General features: G+C 38.0%; 1 protein-coding gene across 4 annotated transcripts in view; it reads right to left on the bottom strand.

Moving 5' to 3' along the window:
- Nucleotides 1-25,961, bottom strand: part of LOC140736146 (calcium-responsive transactivator-like) — a 97,891-nt gene that overhangs the window by 15,417 nt on the left and 56,513 nt on the right. For 2 of the 4 annotated variants that reach the window (XM_073061970.1, XM_073061969.1), the window contains exons 8-11: nucleotides 25,680-25,769; nucleotides 19,592-19,711; nucleotides 13,661-13,788; nucleotides 9,073-9,190 (exon numbers count right to left, since the gene is read on the bottom strand). In XM_073061970.1, the coding sequence (XP_072918071.1) occupies nucleotides 9,073-9,190; nucleotides 13,661-13,788; nucleotides 19,592-19,711; nucleotides 25,680-25,769 (456 nt within the window). The remainder of the gene's footprint in view (nucleotides 1-9,072; nucleotides 9,191-13,660; nucleotides 13,789-19,591; nucleotides 19,712-25,679; nucleotides 25,770-25,961) is intronic. The other 2 variants (XM_073061972.1, XM_073061971.1) reach the window with 2 other exon arrangements.

Raw genomic sequence — 25,961 nt, forward strand, 5'->3', positions numbered from 1 at the left:
CAGGAGGTAAAAAATGCATGCCAAAAGGGCAATGTTACAATAGTCGCAGGGGACTTCAATATGGAGGTAGATTGGGAAAATCACATTGATACTGGATTCTGGGGGGGGGGGGGGCATGGTTCTAGAGTGCCTACAAGATGGCTTTTTAGAGTAGCTCCTGGTTGAGCCCACTAGAGGATCAGCTATTCTGGATTGGGTGTTGTGCAATGAACCAAAATTGATTAGAGACCTTAAGGTAAAAGAACCATTAGAGGCAAGTGATCACCTGGAAATTTGAGAAGGAGAAGCTGAAGTCAGATGTATCAGTAAATTACAGTATGTAATTATGTATCAGTAAATTTCCTTTACTTCCAGTGAAGTAAAGGAAATTACAGAGGCATGTGAGAGGAGTTGGCCAGAAATGATTGGAAAAGAACACTGGCAGAGATAATGGCTGAACAGCAATGGCTGGAATTTCTGGAAGCAATTCAGAAGGCACAGGGTATATACATCCCAAAGAGGAAGATTTCTAAAGACAAGATGACACAACTGTGGCTAACAAGAGATGTCAGAGCCAACATCAAAGACAAAGAGAGGACATATAATAGAGCAAAAATTTGTGAGAAGTTAGATGAATGGGAAGCTTTTAAAAACCAACAGAAGGCAAGTAAAAAGTAATTTGGAAGATAAAGGTGGAATACCAAAGTAAGCTAGCCAATAATATTAAAGAGGACACCAAAAGTTTCTTTAGATACATAAAGTGTAAAAGAGAGGTGAGAGTGAATATCAGACCATTGGAAAAAAAATGCTGCAGAGTTAGTAATGGAGGATGACGCAACACGAATGAACTGAATAAGTACTTTGCTTCAGTCTTCACTTTGGAGGACACTAGCAGTACAGTGGAAGTTCCTTGTGTCAGGGGTCATGAAGTGAGAGAAGTTAGCATAACTAGAGAGAATGTTTTTGGGAAACAGAAAGGTCTGAAGGTGGGTAAGTCACCTGCACCAGATGATATACGCGCTTGAGTTCTGAAAGATATGACTGAAGAGAACATGGAGGCATTAGTAATGATCTTTCAAGAATCACTAGATGCTGGAATAGTTCCAGAAGACTGGAAAATTGCAAATGTCACTCCACTCTTCAAGAAGGGAGAGAAACAGAAGAAAGGAAACTATCGGCTGACCTCAGTGGTTGGGAAGATGTTGGAGTCAATTATTAAGGATGAGGTCTTAGGGTACTTGGATGCACATGATAAAATTGGCCCTAGCCAGCATGGTTTCCTCAAGGGAAAATCTTGCCGGACAAATCTGTTGGAATTATTTGAAGAAATAACAAGCAGGATAGACAAAGGAGAACTGGTTGATGTGGTGCACTTTGATTTTCAGGTCTTTGACAAGATGTTATACATGAGGCTGCCTAACAAGTTACGAGTCCATGGGTAAAGCAGTGGCTGATTGTCAGGAGGCAAAGAGTGGGAATAAAGGGAGCCTTTTCTGGCTGGCTGTGGTGACTACTGGTGCTCCAGAGGGGTCTGTGTTGGGACCGATTCTTTTTACATTATATGTCAGTGATTGGGATGATGGAATTGATGGCTTTGTTGTAAAGTTTGCAGATGATATGAAGATAGTTGGAGGGGCAGGTAGGTTTGAGGAAGTAGAGAGACCACAGAAGAACTTAGACTGATTAGAAGAATGGACAAAAAAATGGCAGATGGAATACAGTATTGCAAAGTGTATGGTAGAAGAAATGATTCCCTAAAGGTTAATTTGCAGGCTGTGTCTGTGGTGAGGAAGGCAAATGCAATGTTAGCATTCATTTCAAGAGGACTAAAACATAAAAGCAAGGATATGATGTTGAGCCTTTATAAAGCACTGGTGAGGCCTCACTTGGAGTATTGTGAGTAGCTTTGGGCCCCTTAGCTTTGAAAGGATGTGCTGAAACTGGAGAGGATTCAAAGGAGATTCATGAAAATTATTCCAGGATTGAATGGCTTGTCATATGAAGTGTGTTTGACGGCTCTGGGCCTATAGGCCTAGATAGAGTGGATGTTGAGAGGATGTGCCTATGGTGGGAGAGTCTAGGACCAGAGGACGCAGCCACAGAATAGAGCAGTGTCCTTTTAGAATGCAGGTAAGGAAGAATTTATTTAGTCAGAGAGTGGTGAATCTGTGAAATTCTTTGCCACAGGCAGTTGTGGAGGCCAAGTCTTTACATATATTTAAGGCAGAGGTTGATAGATTCTTGATTAGTCAGGACATTAAGGGATACAGGGAGAAGGCTGAGAGGGAAGATGGATTAGCCATGATGAAATGGTGGAGCAGAATAGGCCAAATGGCCTAATTCTGCTCCTATATCTTAAGGTCATCCCCGATAAGCTACAAATGGTAGTGAGCCTGCTAAATCACCAACTGCACAAACACTTAGTTCATCCTTCTGCCAATAATTGATCCATCCTGATTGTCAAACTCCTTACCTCTTTCACAACTAATCCCATTCTCAATCTCCAATCATGCCCACATGCTAATCCTCCTCACATAGGTATTGCCACAATCTTTTCTCCCCTCTCTTACCTACAATGTTGAAACCACTTCCACACTCAACCATGACATCAAACCACAAATCACACTCCTTCATTGAGCAATCCTCCCACCATCCCTACAAGTCTACCAAAAACTCATGACTTCCAAACTGACACTTCTTCTATTCAGAACTGGTTGGCCATTTAAAGGAGGGGACTTGTTCATACAGAATTATTTAATAGTCCACCTGTGCCCATTTTGCTACTGAGTTTTATCATAGCATGTTCTTTGTCCATTGATCGATCACCAAATATCCAAGTAAAATTCTATAGTAGTATCAAGCAATTCTCGGGACACAATATGTTATGCCAGAAAGCAATAGTAGGGATATTTTCTTTTTATTCCTTTCAATGACATGATAGCTTCATCCTTGAAGCTGTATGAATGCATTAATGCCAGAGAGACAATGCATACCTTATCATCTCATGCTTTATACTGATAAATTTCCATATCATCTGGGATCACAGAGGCCCAATAATCATTTGCAAGACTGGCACAGTTTCAGTAATCGTAATATCTAAAAATATATGAGTTCTACAGAAGTTTCATCATCAATAGTCTTAGCATGTTGGTTTTTAAAAAGATACTTCTAAACTCCTTGGAAATTATCAAAATGATGTTTAAAATCCAAATCACACTTTGTTCCTACATGGAAAGGGATTCAACCCAAAAGGACTTCAAACCCCACATTAGTTTTCCCACTTAAAATGTCCACTTCTCTTGCTATCATCCTTTTTGTTATCAATGGAAATTATGAATTATGAATGAAAATCATATAGTTTTGCCCTTGTGCAGAGAATTATAAGCTATTCTGGAGCACAATATTTCAGATATAATGGATTTCCTCTTTTTTTAAAAACACAAATATAACCACATCTTTTTATTTCAGAATAACTTCACTATTTGAAATACTCCTATTTTGACAGATTAATTTGCATGAAAGAAGGACTTGATTTAGGATATTGGAATAATCAGCATGCAAGGAAATTTTAAAAACATCAACATCTGTTGAATACTCAACCAATCATGCCATTCGATTAATCTGGCTTCCTCTCCTATGGAGCTCAATAACTGTATCCACCTAGTTTTCACAAAGTATCAGCATTTTGGGGATCTTCAAGAAGAAGAGGAAACAAGATACTACTAATGAGTGTCTGAAATAAGAATGTATCAAGCTCTCATGATCAGAGATAGCACAATCAGAATCAGAATATATATTAAATTAAATAAGTAGTGCAAACAGAGAGGGAAAAAGTGGTAAGGCAGGGTTCACTATACATTCAGAAATCTGATGGTGGAGGGGAAGAAGTTGTTCCTGAAATGCTGTATGTGTGTTGTCAAGCTTCTATACCTCCTCTTTGATGGTAGCAAAGAGAAGAGAGGGTGTCCTGGCTGATGGGAACTCTTAATGACAGATGCCGCCTTTTTGAGGCATCACCTTTTGAAGATGTTCTCGATGCCGAGGAAGTTAGTGCCCATGACAGAACTGGCTGAGTTGACAACTTCCTGCAGCTTTTTCTAATCCAATGCAGTGACCCCTCCATACCAACAGCGATGCAACTATTTAGAGTGTTCTCCACAGTATATCTGTAAAAATGTGCTAGTTTTTGGTAACATTATAAATCTCCTCAAGCTCCTGGTGAAGTATAACCGCTGTTGTGCCTTCCTTGTAATTGCATATGTTGGAGCCAGGATAGATCTTCAGAGATGTTGACACCCAGAAACTTGAAACTGCTCACCCTGCCGATTCCACAATAAACACTAGTGTATGCTCCCTCAGTTTCCCTTCCTTAAGTCCACAATCAATTCCTTGGACTTACTGATGTTGAGTGCTAGGCTGTTCTTGTGACATCACTGAACCAGCTGATCTATTTAACTCCTGTACACCTCCTCATCAACATCAGAAATTCTGCCAACAATAGTTGTGCTCCAGCAAATTTATAAATGGCATTTGAGCTGTGCCCAAGGTGTAGAGAGAGTGGAGCAATGGACTAAGCACACCTCCCTGAGGTATACCAGTGTTGATTTTTAATGAAAAAGAGATGTTATTTCTGATTGGGAGATCTGTGGTCTCCCATTGACAAAGTCTAGGATCCAGTCACAGTAGGATATACAGAGAGTCACAGGTTTTGGAGATAGTTGATTCGTACCAAGGGTATGATGATGTTCAATACTGGGCTGTAATTAGAGGCCTGACATAGGTATTGATATTGTCCAGGTGGTCCAAAGCTGAGTGGAGAGCCAGTGAGATTGTATCGACTGTAGACTCATTGTGACAATAGGCAAATTGCAGTGGGTCCAGGTCTTTGCTAAGGCAGGAGTTGATTGTGGCCATGAACAACCTCTCAAAGCACATCAACACAACAGATGTGAGTGCATATGTGAGGGCGAAAGTCACTGAGGCAGCTTACCCTGCTCTCCTTGTGCACAGGTATGATTATCACCCGTTTGAAGCAGATGGGAATTTCCGAATGTAGCAATGAGAGTCTGAAGATGTCCTTGAACACACCAGCCAGTTGGTTGGTTGGTGCCCTACCAGATACGCCACTGCAATCTGACACGCTGTGAAGTTTCACCCTCTTGAAAAACATTATGACGTCGGCCTCTGAGATAGATCACAAGGTCACCAGATGCTGCAAGAATTCACATAGGTATACATTCAATCTTCCTTGCAAAGCATGCATAAAATATATTGAGTTCACTTGGGAGTGAAGCATCACGGCCATTCGTGATGGTAGGTTTCATCTTGTAGGAAGTAATGGACTGCAAACCCTGCCATAGAGTAAATATCCTTGCTACTCCAGCAATGTGATTTTGCCTTGGCCTTAGCTTTCATTGTTTATACTGCTTTCCATTGCTTCCGTCACTTCATGCCAAGACCACAAATTAGGAACTAATTAGGGCTAGCTTTGTTTTGTTTTACAATTTTGATATAAGTGCAGCACCAACTTCATGCTTGCCCGTAAGACCATAAGACATATCAGCAGAATTAGGCCATATGGCTCATCGGGTCAGCTCTGCCACTCCATCATGGTTGATTTATTATCCCTCTCAAACGCATTCTCCAGCCTTCTCCCTGTAACTTTTGATACACATACTAATCAAGAACCTGTCAATCTCTGCTTTAAATATGTCCAATGACTTGACCTTCACAGCCATCTGTGACAGAATGGATTCCACAGAATGGCCACCCTCTGGCTAGAGAAATCCCTCGTATCTCTGTTATAAAGGGACATTCCTCTATTCTGAGGCTGTGCCCTCTGATCCGGGACTCACCGATATAGGAAACATCCTTTCCACATCCACTCATCTGGGCCTTTCAATATTCATTAGATTTCAATGAGATCCCCCCCCAAACCCCCCATTCTTCTGAACTCCAGCAAGTACAGACCCAGAGCCATCTAACTCTCCTCATACATTAACCCAGGATAATTCTCATGAACTTCCTCTGGGCCCTCCCTAATGCCAGCAAAGAGAGGGTCATTCAATAAATGAGCTCATTCGGTTCATTTAGATGTTCATTGTTTAGAAATAAGCATTACATAACCAAAAAGGGTTAAAAATCATAGTTTTGTAAATGTAATTATGAAGTCATCTGCTAAAGTATGCAGCAAAAAGGAAGAAAAGCATTTATACAGAATCTTTCAAATTATAGAAGTGTTTCAAAATGTGCATAACCAAACAACTACTGTAAAGATATACTCAATGTTGCAATGTGGGGTGTGCAACAGGCAATGCAAAGAGCATCCTATAAACAGCAATTTGATAACAACCACTAAAAAAAATCTGATCTTGTGATATTAAATGAGGAAGAGATTTCGGCTAGGTCACTTGGATATCCTCTGAAATAGTGACATTAGGTCTTATCCATCCATCTTAAGGATCTGACGAGGCTTTGAAACAATGTTTGTCTTAAGGTCTTCAGCATTGTAGCACACCCTCAGTACTATAATGGATGTTCAATAGAGATTTTTATACTCAAGTCTCTGGAGTGGGACCAGAACCAAAAATATTTCGACTCCAACCAGAATGCTAATAGCTGTGCTATGGATTGATTGAAATACTTATTGAATGAAGCTGATGAGCTGGAAAGGATATCTGAATGAGAACATCTGCTGATAGTGATCATTATTCAATTATATTTAGAACTGTCAATGAAAAGGACAGATGGGCTAGAGGCAAAATTTCTCATTTGGGGAAGTAGTTAGGTTATACTGACAGCAATTTAGTAAAAATGGTCCAGGAACAGAAACCCCAATTAAGTCAGAGTTAGAGCAGTAGGAAGCACAAGATGATCATGACGGCTTAGAGCCAAAAATGTTCATCCAAAGTATCTAAATCTAGAGACCCCCATATGCCAAGGAGCAATATAAGCAGAATTAGTTTTTAAAAAAGGTAAGGATGTGTCAGACACAGGTGCTAAGTAATTAGAAGAAAATGCTTGAATAAAAGTCAAGATTAGGGAGGATAAAAGGGGGGAGAAATTTTAAAAGTAGACAAGCACAATTTAAAAAAACTCAAAAATTGCTTCAGAAATACATAAAAATAGGCAGAGATTTTAAAAAGGCCTACATTTGGAGGTGGAAGACCATGTTTTAGTACTTAATAAATACTTTGTGTCTAGCTTCACACACAAAACAAAATTAGCAATACAGAAAAGAAATGTAGCAAAGAAAGTGATGTAGAATATTCAAAGGAGTGAATAAAATGATTAAAATATTCAGTGTTTAAGCTTCCTCAAAAGTAGGCAAGTCAGTTGTTTCATACCAAATATACACCCGGTGTTTTAGAGAATCTAGGAGGGAACATTAAAGATTCTGACTATTATTTTCCATTCACGTTTAGATGCAGACAGTGTGCCAGAGGACTGGAAGACTGATAACAAGGTAATATTGTTTAAAAAGAGAGAAGGGGTCTAAATTTAATACTGAGTAAATTATTGAGGATCAGTATTAAGGTAGAAAACACAGATTAATCAAAAAGAGTTAAAATTAACTAAGGGAAAGATTCTGTATGACTACTCTGAATGAGAAAATGCATTTGATATGGTTTTCTTGGATTTTACTAAGACCCTGAAATACTGGTCAGAGATTCATGGGGTCAAAAGGAAATTGGCATATTGGATCCACAACTGACTCTGTAACAGAAAGCAAAAAATAGTAGACAAGTGTATTTGTAAGACTTTCCAAAGAGGTTCCATTGGGTTCAGCACTAGGTGCATTGCTTTTTGTGATACAGGTCAATGATTTATGACTTTAAAAATGTGGGTTCTTAATTAAGCTTGTGAATTACACAAAATTGGCCACTTTTCATGATAAAAAGGTAGGAATCTGCCGACGACAACAGCACATAAGTGATCTGGTCAAGTGTGCAAATCAGTGGAAAGCAGAATTCAGTCCAGAGAAGAATGGGGAGCACAAGTTAACATATTATATAATTAATTGTAGGTTACTAATGTAGAGGAACAGAGGGGTATTGAAGTATGTGTTCCTTGCAGATAGTATTGGAGGGAAATTGCGCAGTTATGGCAACAAACAAGATACTCTCCTATTTTAATCAAAGCACAGAACACAAGAGCATGGAGATTTGCTCAAACAAGATCAACACAGGACAATAGCCAAAGAACACTGTAAAGTTTTGGGCATCACATTACAGATTGTCCAGCACTATAAAAGTACAAAGGGGATTAATGAGAATATTGCAAAAGATGGAGAATTTTTATTACAGTGAAAGGCTGGGTACAGTTTTGTTTGAATAAAGGAGGCCAAAGTGAAATCAAGGTTAAAGTTATAGGTTAAAATTGATTGATGGATCGATTTCTCTTAGCAGGGAGGAAATGATACAATAAGAGGGAAATAAGGAGAACATTCAAGAAATAGCACATGCAGCTATGGGTTAAGAGATGGAAAGTGGGAATTAGATGGTTAGTTCTCTGGGTGGCAGGGGAAAGATGTACAAGAGATTTCTTTTGCTTCTAAACTTCAAATCCCGTAGTTTGAAGTATCCAGATGTTCAGGTGTTCTTCTAAAGTCATTCTCCATTCTGGTGCCCAGAAAGTGGAGGTAGAATAAGGTCACAAATGGCTCTTTTTACGTTTCACAAAAAAATGATTAGTGCCAAAATATTCTGGGGATGGAGTAAAAACAATTGAAGAAATGAGGATTGCCGAAAATCATCTGGCCTTAATGATATGTCCAATTAATGTTATCCAGATAACTGCACTAACCATTAGTTCATCTTGATCAGCTGGAATTCATTATTGTTGATAACAAAATCTAAAAACGGCCATGGGCAGGGATGCAGCCAGGTTAAAGCAAGGACGGGAAGTTGTGGCACAAGAAATTCCTCTTGTATATACTTAACTGAGGAATCGTTTAAAACATGACGTCTATAGGGGAGGTAAGAACTGAATGATTTCTTGAGGGTTGGAGAACCTTCAAGGGTATCCTAGACAGTCACCATACACACCCATTAAAGACGCCATTTCTGATGCCCGAGATTGTGCTGCTCTCACCTGTATGCAGTACCTCCAAAGCTGTGCCAGAGGCCCGTTTCTGATTTGAAGTCATGGTGCTGGCTGTGTTGATTTGCAGTCCCACACTCACGTCTAGCACCTCAGCTGGATTATTGCACTGAGCACAAAGAGAAAGAAGAACTGAGGAAATGCATCTTCCAGGGTGTGGGAACAAATCATCAAAGTGATTGATTTTTTCACCACTCCTCAGTATAAACGCCTCATGACCACAACATCACATAAATAGGATTACACCTCAAGCTTTTAAGGGAATTGTTAGACAAACACTGCATTGATGAATACAAAGTGGAATAACTCAGTAAATGGAAGGTGGCACAACATTAAACAAGGAGTGCTGTTAGGCTTAATAGGGAATATCTGGGTGGTCCTGCATTTTTTAAGGATGTAATTCCTTCCTATATTCAGAGAAATGCCTTTACAGCAATGGTGAAGAATCTGTTGATTAAGTAAGAAAAAGTATAAGTTTTGTTCTTTTTTTGATGATGAACATGAAAAATGTTTTGCTTTAATAAGCAAATTTTGAAATTGTAAGAATCATTGCTACGCAGTTCCGAAATTCTAAAGGAAAACAAATCCTTGCAATGTGTATCCTGGAGTACTAATCATGAAATTCTATACACTTATTTAAGCTAAAATTCAATTATTTCAGAATGGTTGGCTATTTACCCATTTTATAGTACATTTAAAAGTATACTAATTTTCAAGGACTCCATCTCTATCATGAACTGAAAATTCAGTTTCTAACATATACAGGTTTGGAGATAGAAAATTAAACTGAATAAAATATACATTTAAGCAAAGGTGATATTTTAAATGCAAACAAGGACAATCTTATTCAGCATTAAAAATTGATGATTTTACGAGCCACAATTATGACAATTTCTCACTGCATTTCTAACGGAAAATGAGACACAAAAGAAACTTCAAGACAAGAAGGCCTAAAAAGAACACAGGTTAAGGGTGCAATTCTAGTTCACAACAAAACAATTCATTTGTTGATTTTCTCAATGGTGTCTCTTGAAGTTACTTAATTTGTTTGGACACTTTGAAGACTTTGCTTTATCTACCATTGTCTATTCACACTTTCATTATCTAGTCTTCCACCAAAGTTCTAGTTTTCAAACAATTTGCTCTGTGGCCTAATTTCAACTTCTGAGTCTCTTTTCATTAATCAAAACTTTCCTCAGGGCCTTGCATTCTCTTTTGCACCCATCCAAATTCAACTGCTTTCTATATTCATTGCTCAAACATATCCAACTCTCACTGTTGATCCGTGCTCTACTCACAGCAAGTTGTTCCATAAATGGTCCAAATCCCATCAAAGGATATCAACTGAACCATAAAATCTAATTTTCCAAGCTATTAAATGATGAGTCAATATATTTTTCTTTTAACTCTTTCCAGGATCACACTTGTGATTAGTACAAATGTCAATTACCCAAACTTTCCCACCCCAACATTTAATCTAATCTACTTGCAGCATCATATATTAAGATTTTTTTACTTGTATTTCTCCTCCCTTCATTGCACCATAATGCTTTTTACAGGAATCTCCATTACATGGCTGTATGTCAAAGATTCCTTTCACTAATAATTTCATTTCCGATCAACACTAATAGTATGGTTCCATACCGAGTCGCCCCTTCAGTATCTCATGCATCCTTCAGTAGGATACAATGAAGTGCATGATGGGAAGTTTTTATAGATCTATAAAATTTCTACTGATGTATACTGGAGAATATTCTGACTGGCTGCATAACCTAGTATGGAGGCTCTAAAGTACAGGATAACAAGAAGCTAAAAAGGGTATAAACTCAGCCAGCTCCATCACAGAAATAATCCTCCCCACCATCGAGGTCATCTTCAAGAAGCAGTGCCTCAAGAAGGTAGCATACATCATTAGGAACCCACACCATACAAAATATGCTTTTTTCTTGTTACTATAATAAGGGAGAAGGCACAGGAGCTTGAAGACCCACGCTCAATGATTAAGGAACAGCATTCTCCTGTCCACCATCAGATTTCTGAATGGTCCATGAAACACATGAGCACCATCTAATTTTTGTGCACTCTCTAATTTTGTAAGTTGTAATAATTTTATGTAGTTGCACTGTAATGCTGCCACAAAACAACAAATTTCACATAAGTCAGTGATAATAAGTCTGACTCAGAATTCCTCTAAAATCCTTATTTCCCCAGATTTACTGTCACCATGAAATCCAATACTTTTACTTGGCTGAGGTCAATTTATACATACAGATCTCATTCCAGTGATGTGGTGTTTCAAAAGAGGGTTCATTAAAGTATTTAAAATGGGCTAAGAATTAAAAGAGACAGAACATTAAATGCACAGACTTTTGTTGCCTCTGAATAAACCAAGGCAAAAAAAATAATGACAGAGGTTGGAGAAATTTTTGAGGGAGAGGCAGCCAGTTAGTCTATCCTTCAACCATTAAAATAATTTTTCTTCTTGCCTCACTCCACCAAATCCTTTTATTGTTTCATTTTTGTTTCTTCTATGTTTTCTTCTCTAGCAACATTGTGTGTTGGAATTGGAGAAGAAAATTCACTGGCTCTTTTACTATAACTTACGTACATCAAACTTATTGCTGGAACAACATCTTTGGTGCATTTTCAAAAAAGGGATAGTTAAAAGGGTTCATTTTACCCCCCCTACAAAATCATACTTTATCATCTGAAAAGCAAAAAACTACAGACTACAGATGCTGGAAATCTGAAACAAAAGCAGAAAATACTTGTAAATCTCAGATCAGGCAGTATTTATAGGTTTCAGAGCAATTAATATGTTGCATCAACTGTCAGAGCCAGGCTTCACTGCATCTTTAAAAAATCTTGTTTTCTAACTTTTCCTTGTTCTAGTAAAAAGTCATTGGTATGAAAATTTATCTGTTTCTCCTTGCACAATTTTTGTCTGGTTTGAGTATTTCCAGTACGTTCAGCTTTAAATTCAAGTTCTAGGATTCACCGAAAACGTTTCCATTCCTGGAGGAAAAGTCAGTCCAGTTATCTAATAGACTATCAAACAAGTCCATAGTTAAACTCTGATCTCTGCCTATCTTTCCTCTTCTACAGTCCAATAGAATGAATACTTCTGAAGTGTCCACTCTTGTTTCATTAAACATGGAATTTCTTATTAACTCCATTTTCCTGACAAAACTACAGATTTCACAAAATTCAAATCAGTTAATCATCACATCTAGATTTATTTTATCTTCCTCTATATTTGGTTTAAAACTGCAGGTGGAATGTACCACTTGGTCTTTGCCCTGCCTTTCAACACTTTAATTATCCTTTGGAAACAAGAACACCTCAAAAATCAAAACACTTGTTGGATTAACACATTTCAGAATTTCAGCATAAATTACAATGTGTTTTTGTAAAGAGAGACCCTTGAAAGTACATCAAGATAAACTGACAAGTTGTAACAAAGGAAACAATTCAAAAACTTCTTTCAAAATGTAGTGTATTAAAGATATTAGACATTATAAACCAGAAACAAATGTGAAGTTGACAATTAGAATGATCACAAAAATCTGACTGTACAATTTAACAGAACAACCACTGGACAACAACAATTTCCCCCTACTACTTTTCAAAACCAGTGTTGTCGTTCAAACTTTTAGCGCAGTATTTTTCAAGACTATGTGTCTGAAAATCATTCATTTCCAGAAAAGGAAGCAATTGAAACCAGTTTTGGGTCTAACTCAGCACTCTGAAAACTGAAACAGGCACTTCTGGTCACAATTCATTGTGCACTCATGGCGTAGTCTCTGTATCAGTCACCAATGGAATGATTTTGGAGCATTGCTTGGGAAATTTGACCACTCCAGGGACAACTATCTTTTGGTCATATTTCTGCTTGAGAAGAAACACACCGGAAGCAGCTTTCAGCCAAGTGCGAAGAAATTGACCCAAATATACTTCAGCAGTTTTGCTTAAAATTAAGTTCCACACCTCTCTATTTAGCACCCAACTTTTGCCCCAAAACCAGATCCATTCTCTGTCAATATTCCATTTACCCAAGGTCCAATTTCCGTACCTGCCAACCCCAACACCCAGCTCCAGTTCTTTAGCTTCACTTATCTCCACAAGATGCCAGTTAGTAAATATGAAAGGGTAGAATGGGTAAATACTAGACACTGATGTTTTGAGCCTTAGACATTTCTAAAATTTACAATGACAAGCCCACTTTCAAAAGAATTATTGGTATACAATGCACTGATTTTTAGATAGCTCTAAATGCTGAGATTAATTTCTAGGTCCATATTTTCCCAAGAAATACAAAACTAGTATTAAATGGTTTTAGTGTTAATAGTTTTATTAGATATTAGCCCCTTGAATTTCCCAGGAAATACCAATAAACATTAGTAAGGCACAAACTAAAATTATTTTAGAATGTTTTTATCTGGTTTTGAAAATAGACAAAACAATTGAGGAGAATCTGTTAAGAAAGAGAAGGATGCAAAATTTTGTGTACTTTTCTTTATGTAGTAAAACATTTCTACAAAACTGTAAATGAAGGAAATCACGGGATGGTCTATCTTGCCTGTTCATATCCATATGGCCTCTGTTGCTGAGCTGAGGGCCCTGGCTGAGCAGTCCTATAACTTCCATATTGCTGGCCTTGTCCCTGCTGGTAACCTGGATATTGAGAAGAGGCTCCTTGTGTTGCACCTGTAATTTTACAGCATATTTTCACTAAGCTGATTCAGCAACATTTTTAGTTTATTTTACAATTCAGAAATCTCAAGCAAGATAAATCACATTTAACAGAAACATTCAATTGTTGATTGCTATTGAAACTAATCCTTTACTTCATTCTATAGTCATGTAAAAACTATGCCAAAGCATGCTTATGTCATATCTGTATTATTCACTGATATAGATGAATATGAGATGCTATTGGACTTGAGACTTAGACCAAGTAATTTTCAGTTTTGTTGAAGTAACCAAGTTCAGCCACAAAGTAGCCAAACGAGGATGACATGTCTGTCTCAGCATTTTCAAACTGAACATACGAGCTGATGCACTTGGCCCCTCAACCTTGCTCTAACAATCGATATAACTTCATATTCATAGTTTTCATTTTTTGCAATGGCATAGGAGGAGTCTATGCTGGCTTTCAGAGTATTGCCATTAAAACCATTCCCCTATTTATTTCCAAAAAACCTATTCATTTGCACATGTCCCATCAATTCTCTCTGATTAAAGATAATCATAGCAGATTTGGAGGAATGTTACTATATTAATTAAAGAAATAGTGAGGGGCAAGGAACTTAAGACTAAATTTGTGAATTCTTAAGATCATTTGATACTTTTTTGCTCTTTATTGTTAGAGACTTGGAGGTTAAAAATAGAAAAATATTGAAAAAGGATCTTATGCTTTCCTGGTGTATAAGACAAATAAATTCTTCTCAGCTTCCAGCGAGTACAGGTATCATAACCAATGTTTCGATGACAAACTTTGCCATCTTCATCAGGGATAATGCTTGGGCATGTCCAGTTGGTGGTATTTATACTACCAATACTTGAGAAAAAGTATTGTCACAATGAGACCAGACCTGAAGTATTGTGTACAGTTTTGGCTCCCTTATGTCAGAGTATATATAGATAGATAGATAGATAGATAGATAGATAGATAGATAGATAGATAGATACTTTATTCATCCCCATGGGGAAATTCAACTTTTTTTCCAATGTCCCATACACTTGTTGTAGCAAAACTAATTACATACAATACTTAACTCAGTAAAAAATATGATATGCATCTAAATCACTATCTCAAAAAGCATTAATAATAGCTTTTAAAAAGTTCTTAAGTCCTGGCGGTAGAATTGTAAAGCCTAATGGCATTGGGGAGTATTGACCTCTTCATCCTGTCTGAGGAGCATTGCATCGATAGTAACCTGTCGCTGAAACTGCTTCTCTGTCTCTGGATGGTGCTATGTAGAGGATGTTCAGAGTTTTCCATAATTGACCGTAGCCTACTCAGCGCCCTTCGCTCAGCTACCGATGTTAAACTCTCCAGTACTTTGCCCACGACAGAGCCCGCCTTCCTTACCAGCTTATTAAGACGTGAGGCGTCCCTCTTCTTAATGCTTCCTCCCCAACACGCCACCACAAAGAAGAGGGCGCTCTCCACAACTGACCTATAGAACATCTTCAGCATCTCACTACAGACATTGAATGACGCCAACCTTCTAAGGAAGTACAGTCGACTCTGTGCCTTCCTGCACAAGGCATCTGTGTTGGCAGTCCAGTCTAGCTTCTCGTCTAACTGTACTCCCAGATACTTGTAGGTCTTAACCTGCTCCACACATTCTCCATTAATGATCACTGGCTCCATATGAGGCCTAGATCTCCTAAAGTCCACCACCATCTCCTTGGTCTTGGTGATATTGAGACGCAGGTAGTTTGAGTTGCACCATATCACAAAGTCCTGTATCAGTTTCCTATACTCCTCCTCCTGTCCATTCCTGACACACCCCACTATGGCCGTGTCATCAGCGAACTTCTGCACATGGCAGGACTCCGAGTTATATTGGAAGTCTGATGTGTACAGGTATATTATATTGGCAGTACAAAGGAAGCTCACTAGGCTAATTCCTAGGATAAAAAGACTGTCCTACCATTAGTCGATAAAGCAATTAGATCTATATTCTTTGGAGTTAAGAATGAGTTATTGAAACATGCAAGATCCTGAAGAGGCATAACCAGGTAGAATATCTCCACAGAGAGAAACTCTTAAATAATGGACACAGTTAGAAGATTTAGGTGACATTTTAAAACTGAAGTGTACTGGAACAATACTCACAGGGGATGATGGTAAATCTCTGGTGAATTCTCTACTCTGGAGGATTGTGAAAGCTGATCATCAGAGGTTCTTAAAGAGGAGGTAGCTAAGTATTTGAAAGATTTGGAAATTGAGGACTAAAGAGAACTGGCACAGGAGAGACACAATGCCTGGGGCTACTCAACCATAATCATAACGAATAGTGAAACAGGGTTCATGAGCAGGATGGCCTACTCCTGTTCCTACTTTCTTATGTTCTTATTAACCAAAAGGCAACATAGGTTGGCAAGCCCAGGACAAGATTTAATAATAGGTACAAGTTAGGACACAAGCTAAGGGGAGGGGGAAACAAAAAAAATGTTTTGAATGACTTTAGGTTTACAGAGGACCAAATAAAGATGTTGATCAGGGGTATGGTGGAAACTAAAGCATAATAATGACTCAACACCACCTTCACATAGTCAAGGTATGATGGACAATAGGTGCTGTCTTTACTCAACAAATCAAAACCTAGTGCCATGAATGTGATTTGGATTATATATAAGTGCTCAAAATAAATGGAGCTTAATCTAATGCAGCTGTACCCAACTGAAGAAAGGAAACTACGTTCTTGGTGGGCTAATCCCCTTCATTGATAAATTCATTTAGAAGTTGATGTGGGAAAATAAATCATATTGATGCATCAGGAAATGCTAATCTAAATTTGTTGGCAGTTTTCATGTATTGAGGCAAAGGGTGCTTTTATTCAGTTTCAGATTAACATTGTAGAACTTTAAAAAATCAAGACTCAATTCCACAAAGGTCTCTGGCATTAATCACTGAAAAAGTGGTTTTAATTAGTTTTATTTGTTAATATTTTTGATATTCTGTTGTGAAAATATTTCAGTCCAATTTCATGTTAAAAGGCAGAGGGGCCACATCAACTGAGTTCCTGGGTAAACCAATAATGCTTACAGAATTATGACAGTAGTATAGTGTAGGCTAATCAAACTTTATAGAACATGCAGGCCTAACATCCATAACTGGGTAAGTCTGAATATACAGTGCCTATAAAAAGTATTTGTATAAACTTTAATGTTCCCTTGGAAGGTTTCATATTTTATTGCTTCACAACATTGAATCATGGTGGACTTAATTTGGCTTTTTTGACACTGATCAACAGAAAAAGATTCTTTTGATTAAAAATGAAAACAGATCTCTACAAAGTAATCAAAATTAATTTAAAATACAAAACACAAAGTAATTGATTATATTAATATTCACCCCCTTTAATATAACACACCAAATCATCACTGGGGCAGCCAATTGGTTTAGAAGTCACATAATTAGTTAAATGGAAATCACCTGTGTGCAGTCAAGGTGTTTCAGTTGATTGTCGTAAAAATACACTTGCATATAGAAGGTTGAACTGCTGGTGAGTCAGTATCCTAGCAAACACTACACCATGAAGACAAAAGAATACTCCAAGCGACTCCATGAATAGCTTACAGAAGTGGGGAGATAGATACAAAAACAATTCAAAGTCACTGAATATCCCTTGGAGTACAATTAAGTCAATCATCAAGAAATGGAAAGAATATTGCACAGCTATAAATCTGCCTAGAGCAGGCTATCCTCAAAAACTGAGTGACTGTGCAAGAAGGGGACTAGTGATGGAGGCCACCAAGAGACTTATGACAACTGTGGATGAATTACAAGCTTCAGAGGCTGAGATGGGACAGACTACAGATACAACTGTTGCTTGGGTGCTTCACCAGTCATAGTTTTATGGGAGAGTGCCAAAAAGAAAGCACTGTTTGAAAGAAAAACTCTCATGAAATCTCAGCTAGACTTTGCCAGAAGGCATGTGGGAAACTCTGAAATTAGCTGGAAGAAGGTTCTATGGTCTGATTAAACCAAAACTGAGCTTTATGGCCAGGGTAAATGCTATGTTTAGCAAAGGCCAAACACTGCACATCATCAAAAACACACCATCTCTAACCTGAAGCATGGTGGTGGCTGCATTATTCTGTGGAAATGCTTCACTGCAGTAGGCCCTGGAAGGCTTATGAAAGTAGAAAGTAAAATGAATGTTGCAAAATTCAGGGAAATCCTGGAGGAAAACCTGATGCAGTCTGCAAGAGAACTGTGACTTGGAATATTTGTTTTCCAGCAAGATAATAATCCCAAGCATAAAGCCAAAGCCACAAAGGAATGGCTTAAAAACAAAGTTAATGTCCTGGAGTAGCCAAGTCAGAGTCAAGACCTCAATCCAATTGAAAATGTGACTAGACTTTAAAAAGTCTGTTCACTCATGATCCCTTTGCAATCTGACAGAGCTTGAGCAGTTTTGTAAAGAAGAATGGGGAAAAATTGTTGTCCAGATGTGCAAAGCTGATCGAGACCTATCCACACAGACTCAAGGCTGTAATTGCTGCCAAAGACACATCTACTAAATACTGACTTGAAAGGGGTGAGTACTTAAGCAATTAATTATTTTGTGTTTTATATTTGTAATTAATTTAGATCTCTTTGTGGACATTTGTTTTCCCTTTGACATGAAAGTCTTTTTCTGTTGATCAGTATCAAAAAAAGCCAAATTAAATTCACCGTGATCCAATGCTGTAAAGCAATAAAACATGAAAACTGGGGGGCAGGGAATACTTCTTGTAGGCACTGTAACCTGCTGAAATGCCACTGAGTAAGCTTCATAGTTTACTCGTTCACAGATTTGCATTTACTGAACAACTGCTTTACTTGGCTTTTAAGCTGGAGTATGATGGATTGAACCGTCTTCAGCCATGCTGGATCACTTTGTAATGCCAAATGATATTCCTCATTTGCCAGTTACAGAAAATTTAAAAAGTAATACGTCAGTATCTACTTCATTTTCCTCCAAGAAAGAGGTTGAATTGCCTTTAAAAATATTCTGCATTGTTAATTGCTTTGTGGATCCCCCTTACCAAAAATGAAAAGTGCATGATAGAATTCAAACTACTGTAGGAAATTGCAATATCTCACAAGTTTCTTAATGATAAGCTTGCTGAAATAGTAGAAAACTACTTGCTTGTGTATTGGTTATAAATGAAAGGAAAGCAGACCACTAAGTGGTTATGATTCTTCCCCTACAATTCTTTGCAAAATACTTATTCTCATATTTCTGAGTCAAAGCAGTTTTATTTAGGCAAGTGTTATGCAGCTTTATTGATGGAAACCAATACAACACTAAAATCTACACAACATGATCAAGGAACTGAGCACAAGATGCATGTGTAGAGACAAACTCTCAGCTCAGATAAAATTGCCAGCAACACAACTTGAATCTCCTAGCTGTATATTGTTATCCAGAATCCACAAGAACAGTAATGCCTAAATCCCCATAAAGTTTCATAGTTATCTGCTCAGTTTGAGATCTGAGGTTCTCCAGGTACCCATCTACATTTCTTACTGGAAAAAAAAATGCTTTAGAAATCATAATAGCAGAATTCAATGTGACTTATGATAGTCTGTGGGGTCTGGTTTGCTGCAGATGTGGTACTGTGCTTCAAGCTTTTAAATTGTGATCTGGATGGTTATTAACAAACTCAGATGTATATTCTACAGGCCAAATATAAACAGGTTTCAAACACATTATGACAATCTGCTTCTGCATTATCTGTATATTAAACATTCATAATTCATCGTTGGTGTTTTTCTCCCACTCACCATATCCTTGTTGTTGTCCTGGATAGCTCTGTTGGGAAGGATATTGCTGCTGGGTGTAAGTCTGTTGCTGGGTTGGTCCCTGCTGGTAAGCAGTTTGTTGTTGGGCATATTGTGAATTGCCTGGATAAATGTCAGAAGAGGCTGTTAAATCTTGTTGTCCTTACTATAAAAGTAGTAAAACACAACCATTCAAAATCTGCAAAATGACTACATTCTCATTCCAAATCAAACTATAATACTGTGGTTACTGCAATTTCTGATCGTCAGTGATTCTGTAGGAAATAATGCATTATTAGGTACGAACAGTATCAGAAATTAAAACAGAAAATGGTGGAAGCATTCAGCAGATCATGCAGCATTTTTGGGAAGAGAAATAGAATCAACATTTCATGTTAAGAACCCTTCATTACACACCTTGATGCTCAAGACATAGTCTTCTCTGCACTGCAGAAACTAAAGGCAGGTTAAGTAACCACTTTGTCAAGAATTGTTACTCAGTCCACAAGTCAATCCTGAACTTCCAGTCATCTGCTCTTCAACCATTTGTTCCACTTGATTCTGACCTCCATGTCTTAGGTCTCCTACAAGTGCCTACATAAGCTCATGGAAAAGCACCTCACCTTCTGTCCAGGTATACAACTGCCTTTGGGACTTAATCTTGAACTTAATATTTGCAGGTAACCACCTCTTTATCTCTCTTGTTATCTTTAACAGCCAGTTCCTTTAAAATAATTGATATTATGATAACTTAGTCTGTACCCTATCACATACATCCCCTCTGTTCTCTCCACTCCTCTAATTTTGCAACCTTAAAAAATGCTCATTTACTCTCTTTCATAGTTCTATTGTTCTATCTTTACATGAAACATCATCTGCTTCTCTCCCCATTGATGTTGTTTACCCTGCTGAGTTCTTCCAGCATTTTCAGTACTTAAGTTTTGTTTCGCTTCAAACATTCTATCAGATTATTTTGCCACTATCATGATTTATTAACATACTGTAAAACATAGCACAGTACAGCATAGGAACAGGCCAATCAACCACAATGCTGTGCCGAACTAAGTTAGTAATCAAGTTCCCAACTAAACTAATCCTTTCTGCCTATACAATGCTATATACTTCCATTTCATACACATTCATGAGCCTATCTAAGAGCCTCTTGAACACCCTTTTTCACGTTTGCCTCCATGATCACTCCAGACAGCACATTCCAGGGACCCACTACTCTAAGTGTAAAAAAAAAACTTGCTGCACACATATCCTTTGAATTTATCCCCTCTCACCTTAAATGCATGTCCTCTGGTATTATGCATTTCAACTCTGGGAAAAATACACTGACTGTCCATCAATGCCTCTCAAAATTTTATAAACTACAATCAGATCTCCCCTCAGCCATTGCCGTTTTAGAGGAAAAAAACCCTAAGTTTGTCTAGCCTCTCCGTATAAGAACGTGCCCTCTAATCCAGGCAGTATTCTGGCAAACCTCTTCTGCACTCATCAAAGCTTTGACATCCTTCCTATAATACAGGAACCAGAATTGAATGCAATACTCTAGATGTGGCTTAAAATGGTTTTAAAAAGCTGCAACCTCCCCACTCTTGAACTAATCAAGGCAAGCATGCCATATGCCTTCTTTACCACCCTATCAACCTGAATCACCACTTTAAGGGAAGTGTGAAATGAAATCCTATTTTCCCTTTGCTCATCAATATTGTTAAGGGTCCTTCCATTAACAAGGTACTGTATCTTTACAGTTGATCTCCCAAAGTGTAATACTTCATATTTGATCAGGTTAACCTCCACCTGCCATTTCTCTGCCCTTTTCTGCAAGTGACCTATATATGATAAGCATTGTTGCTTCTGATACAAACACTCAACAGTACATGCCATCTACTGCTCTCTGATTTTTCTCCAACTTCTAAAGCAAGCTATGGCTTCATCCAGAGCAGGACTGGAAATCTGGAGTTGACATTAGGAAGTTATGAAGCCAGGAAGAAAAGTTTCCTAAATAAACTACACATTTTGTTGACACCCCCCCCCCCCCCCACTAAAGGTAGTGAGACTGACTGGATAGGAGCTCATCAAAAGAAGTAGGCAGCATATGGCCCTAAATGAGGAAAGCAGGTAGATCCCGCAGCAATGATTGGACAGAGAAGTATGGTAGACTTGGAGACAAGGTCTTAATCACAGAAAGACATGTTACAGACAGTGATGAGGGTGTAGAATGCCAGTTTTACTGTGTGAATTGGTGGGCATAGAGGAAACAATTTCTTTTGCTAATATTCATTCAATGCTGCATGCATGCTTATCTTAGGGATCCAGGTCCTATCTTCTCCTTTCACATGTTGGATTTGCCAACGACTGGGCAAGAGGAGTTGAGAATGGAATATTGTAAAATTGAAAGCCGCATTTTAGTAACATATATATTGATGTAGCACTGGTTAATTTTTCAACTTGTATTAAAACCAGAAGTGGGCAGTACATGGCAGGCTAGGTTCCTTTTTGAAGACTTACTGAATTTCAAAAATTGTGCAATGATATCCAGCTCATTGTACCACTGGCACTGAAGCACAAACAATCATTTCAGCTTATTCTACTCAAAGGCCTTTAAGTTTTGTTACCAAAAAAAAAGTAGTCTAGACTGACTTTCATCTAATTCAATCCAAGTCCAAAAAGTGTAAGGGCAGTGTTCCAATCTTCCCTAATCACTAATTGTCTAATTCTTTACCCACCCACAACAATTTTCCATTCCCAAACCACCAAACTTAACTTCTTATTCAGTTCACTAAAACATGTCAGGTTGCATTTGTCTTTATTATATCATTACCATCTGGATGTAACTAATGTTTAACAGGACCAGATCATCACATCAGAGAGTAAGTAAGTATTCAAAATGAAGCACCAATTAAAATTGCTTTTATAAACCCAGACTCACAGAACCCAAAATAGTACAGCATTGTATGGACTCTTAGACCTTTGATGTTGTGCCGACCTACATAAACCTACTACACTATTAATCGAAACCTTCCCTCCTACACAAGCCATAATCCTCCATTTTTTTAACGTTCACATACCTGAGATTCTTTTAAATGTCCTTATTGTATCATCTTCTACCACCTAGGGATGCACTACTCTGTTTTAAAAAAAAAAACTATCTCTAACATCTCTCTTAAACTTTCCTCCATTCGCCTTAAATGGATGTCTTCTGGTATTGGCCAATGTTGCCCTGAGGAAAAAGTGCTAACTGTCCACTCTCTCTATGCCTCTTATAATCTTATACACCTCTATCAAGTTGCCTCTGTCCTCTGTTGCTCCAAAGGGAAAAGCCCTAGCTTGCTCAGCCTATCCTCATAAAATATGCTCTCTAATCCAAGCAGCATCCTGGTAAATTTCCTTGTACCTTCTCTAAAACTCATCTTTCCTATAATGAGGTGACCAGAAATGAACACAATATTCCTAGTGTGGTCAAACCAGAATTTTATAATGCTGCAACATTACCTTGAGGTTCTTGAACTCAATCTGCTGACTGACAACAAAGCCAGCACACCAGCAACTTTGAAAGATCAATGGACAAGGACAGCAAAATCCCTTTGTTCTGCCACACTGCTATGAAACCTACCATTAACCTTGTACTCCACCTTCAAGTTTGGTCTTATAATTTCACACTTTCCTGGATTGAACTCCAGTTGTCATTTCTCCACCCAGCTTTGTGTCCTGTCTATATGCCATTATAAACTATGACAACCTTCTGCACTATCCACAACAACTCTGATCTTTAAATCATCTGCAGATCCTATCCTTCTAATTCCTTATCCAAGTTATTTATAAAAAGATCACAAAGAGCAGGGATCCAAGAATAGATCCCTACAGAACATTACTACCAACCTCCAGGCAGAATACACTCCATCTACTACCACCCACTGCCTTCTGTGGGCAAGCCAATTCCAAATCCTCACAGCTAAATTTCCATGGATCCCATGCCACATGTTTTTCTGGACGAGCCTACCACAGAGAACCTTGTCAAGTGACTTTCTAAAATTGATATACACCACATCCACTACTCTACTGTCATTAATTTGTTTTGTTACCTCCTTGAAGAACTCATTTAAGCTTGTGAGGTACATAGCTCTGCTGACCATCCCTAATAAGACTGTTTCTCCAAATGCTCATTAATCCTGTCCCTAAGAATCCTCTTCAATATTTGGCCAGCACCAAGGGAAGACCCATTGGTCTATAATTCCCAGGATTGTCCCTATTACCTTTTTTGAACATTGGAACAAAATTTGCCATTGTCCAATTCTCTGGTACCAGTCTGTGGCTAGTAAGGACATAAAGATCACTGCCTGGCTTTTTAACCTCAACATGCTCCAGCACATTAGCCTGTTCTGTGGTAAACTCACATTTGTCAAAGTCCCACTCCTCCTGGTGAATACTGTAGCAAAGTATTAATTGAGACCCTCCCATAGGCACATTTCCTTCTTGATTCCTGAATGGTCCTACTCCTCAATCCCCAATCTTGCTTTTGCCTCTGACTACTCCTCAGGCTCTACCAACTATTGATAATATCCTTTTTGACCCCACACTAAAACATTGCCCTTTATCTCTCCATAACAATCAGCAATTATATTCACCCCTAAACATGGCTCATGTGATGGCTATTCACTAAACCATCAGCCACTCCTTTTTCATTTTTCATTCAAGGGTGTCCTGGCTTACCTCCCTTTCACAGACCCTCCCAACCTAAATCCATCCAAAGCAATGCTGTTCATTTTAGCCTCCTTTGACCCTAATGGTTCATACCCTTGCCCTTTATCATTTGTATCAGGATGCCTTTAGCTATCAGACTCTTGCAACATTGAAATACATGCTAAAAATCCCTCTGTCATCTTCTGAAAACCAAATCTTTAGACCATCTTCCTTATAGCTTGCTTGATTGTGGTCATTTACTGGAGGGAGGTAATAACATCCAGTCTTGCCTGCAACATGCCTTATGAATTAAATACAAGTTCTATAAATCAAAAGAACTCACAGAAAATCAGCATACAATTCCACCCAACATAGATGCTGTTCAGGTCCTGTAATAGCATTCATCTATTTACTTATATCAATCATATGCAGGTAAGTTAACAAAATCAAGTAATTTTCTAAAAGTTTCCTCTGTCGATAAGCTGAAGCCCTTATCACTATGTATAGAAGATCAGGCCATCAAGAATGCTGGTATCAGTGAAAAATTATTTGCAAAATCAGAGAAAATCATTTTGTTAGCCATACACTGAATTTTTCAGAAATTTCCCTTTGTCTGTGCAGACAAATGCTACTTTTAACGAAGTGCTGTCAAGCAGATATGGTTGTTTTGTGCATTGGGTCCATATACATCACCTTTAAATACACTGCTATTAATTCATTAAGCCGCCTTCAATTGTTCCTTCCAAACCACAATTTTTACTAATTCAAAGACCAAGTGCAACAAGCAAATGGGAACACTGCCACCCGAAAGTTCTCTTCTAAATCATCCTCCAATTTGACCTGAAAAAAGATCCCAATTCATTTGTCATCATTAAGCCCAAATCCTAGAACTCCCTAGTGCACCTCGATAGTAGTAATTTCAGCAGGTTGCAGTGGTTCAAGGATGGTCACCATCATCTTCCAATGGACATTCAGGGATTTGCAATAAATATACCTTCGCAAGCAATGTCTAAATTTTAAATGAGAGTAAATGAAAAGTTGCAGTTTTAAGTCAAATGGATTTAAGTATTTCAAATCTGGTCCCCCTAAATCTATACATCTGTTAAACTTAATATATATGAGATATTCATCTATTATTATACTTTCAACTATATGTTTGTGCAGCAGAAATTGTAGTTAACCATTTGAGTTTTACACAGAACATAGAACATAGAAGAGTACAGCACAGGAACAGGCTTTAGGCCCACAAAGCAGTGCCAAACCAAATAAATTAGTAATCAAATGGCCAACTACACTAATCCCTTATGCCTACATAATGTCCATATCCTTCCATTTTCCTCACTGCATTTTAACTGCATTATGCAGTTTTAGCTGCATAATGATGTATATTTATTCATATTACCTCCTTCATAATAATGTTGTGAGGATTCCTCAAATGACCTCTCGTATCCTTGTTCTGCATAAGATTGTTGGTATGCATATTCACTATGACCTACAGGGCATGTTGCAGGAAGAAAATGAATTATTTTACAATGTTGTACAATTAAAGTCTTTGAATGAAATAAATTTCTAAATCACCTCAAGGGAAAAATATAACTAACCTACTAAAAATCACATTGAAATAATCTCAAGCCTTTTATGTTTATAATATATGTGCATGTAATTGTAATCAATTATCTCTTGT

Source organism: Hemitrygon akajei, chromosome 11, assembly GCF_048418815.1.
Source record: "Hemitrygon akajei chromosome 11, sHemAka1.3, whole genome shotgun sequence".
In the NCBI taxonomy this organism is placed as follows: domain Eukaryota; kingdom Metazoa; phylum Chordata; class Chondrichthyes; order Myliobatiformes; family Dasyatidae; genus Hemitrygon; species Hemitrygon akajei.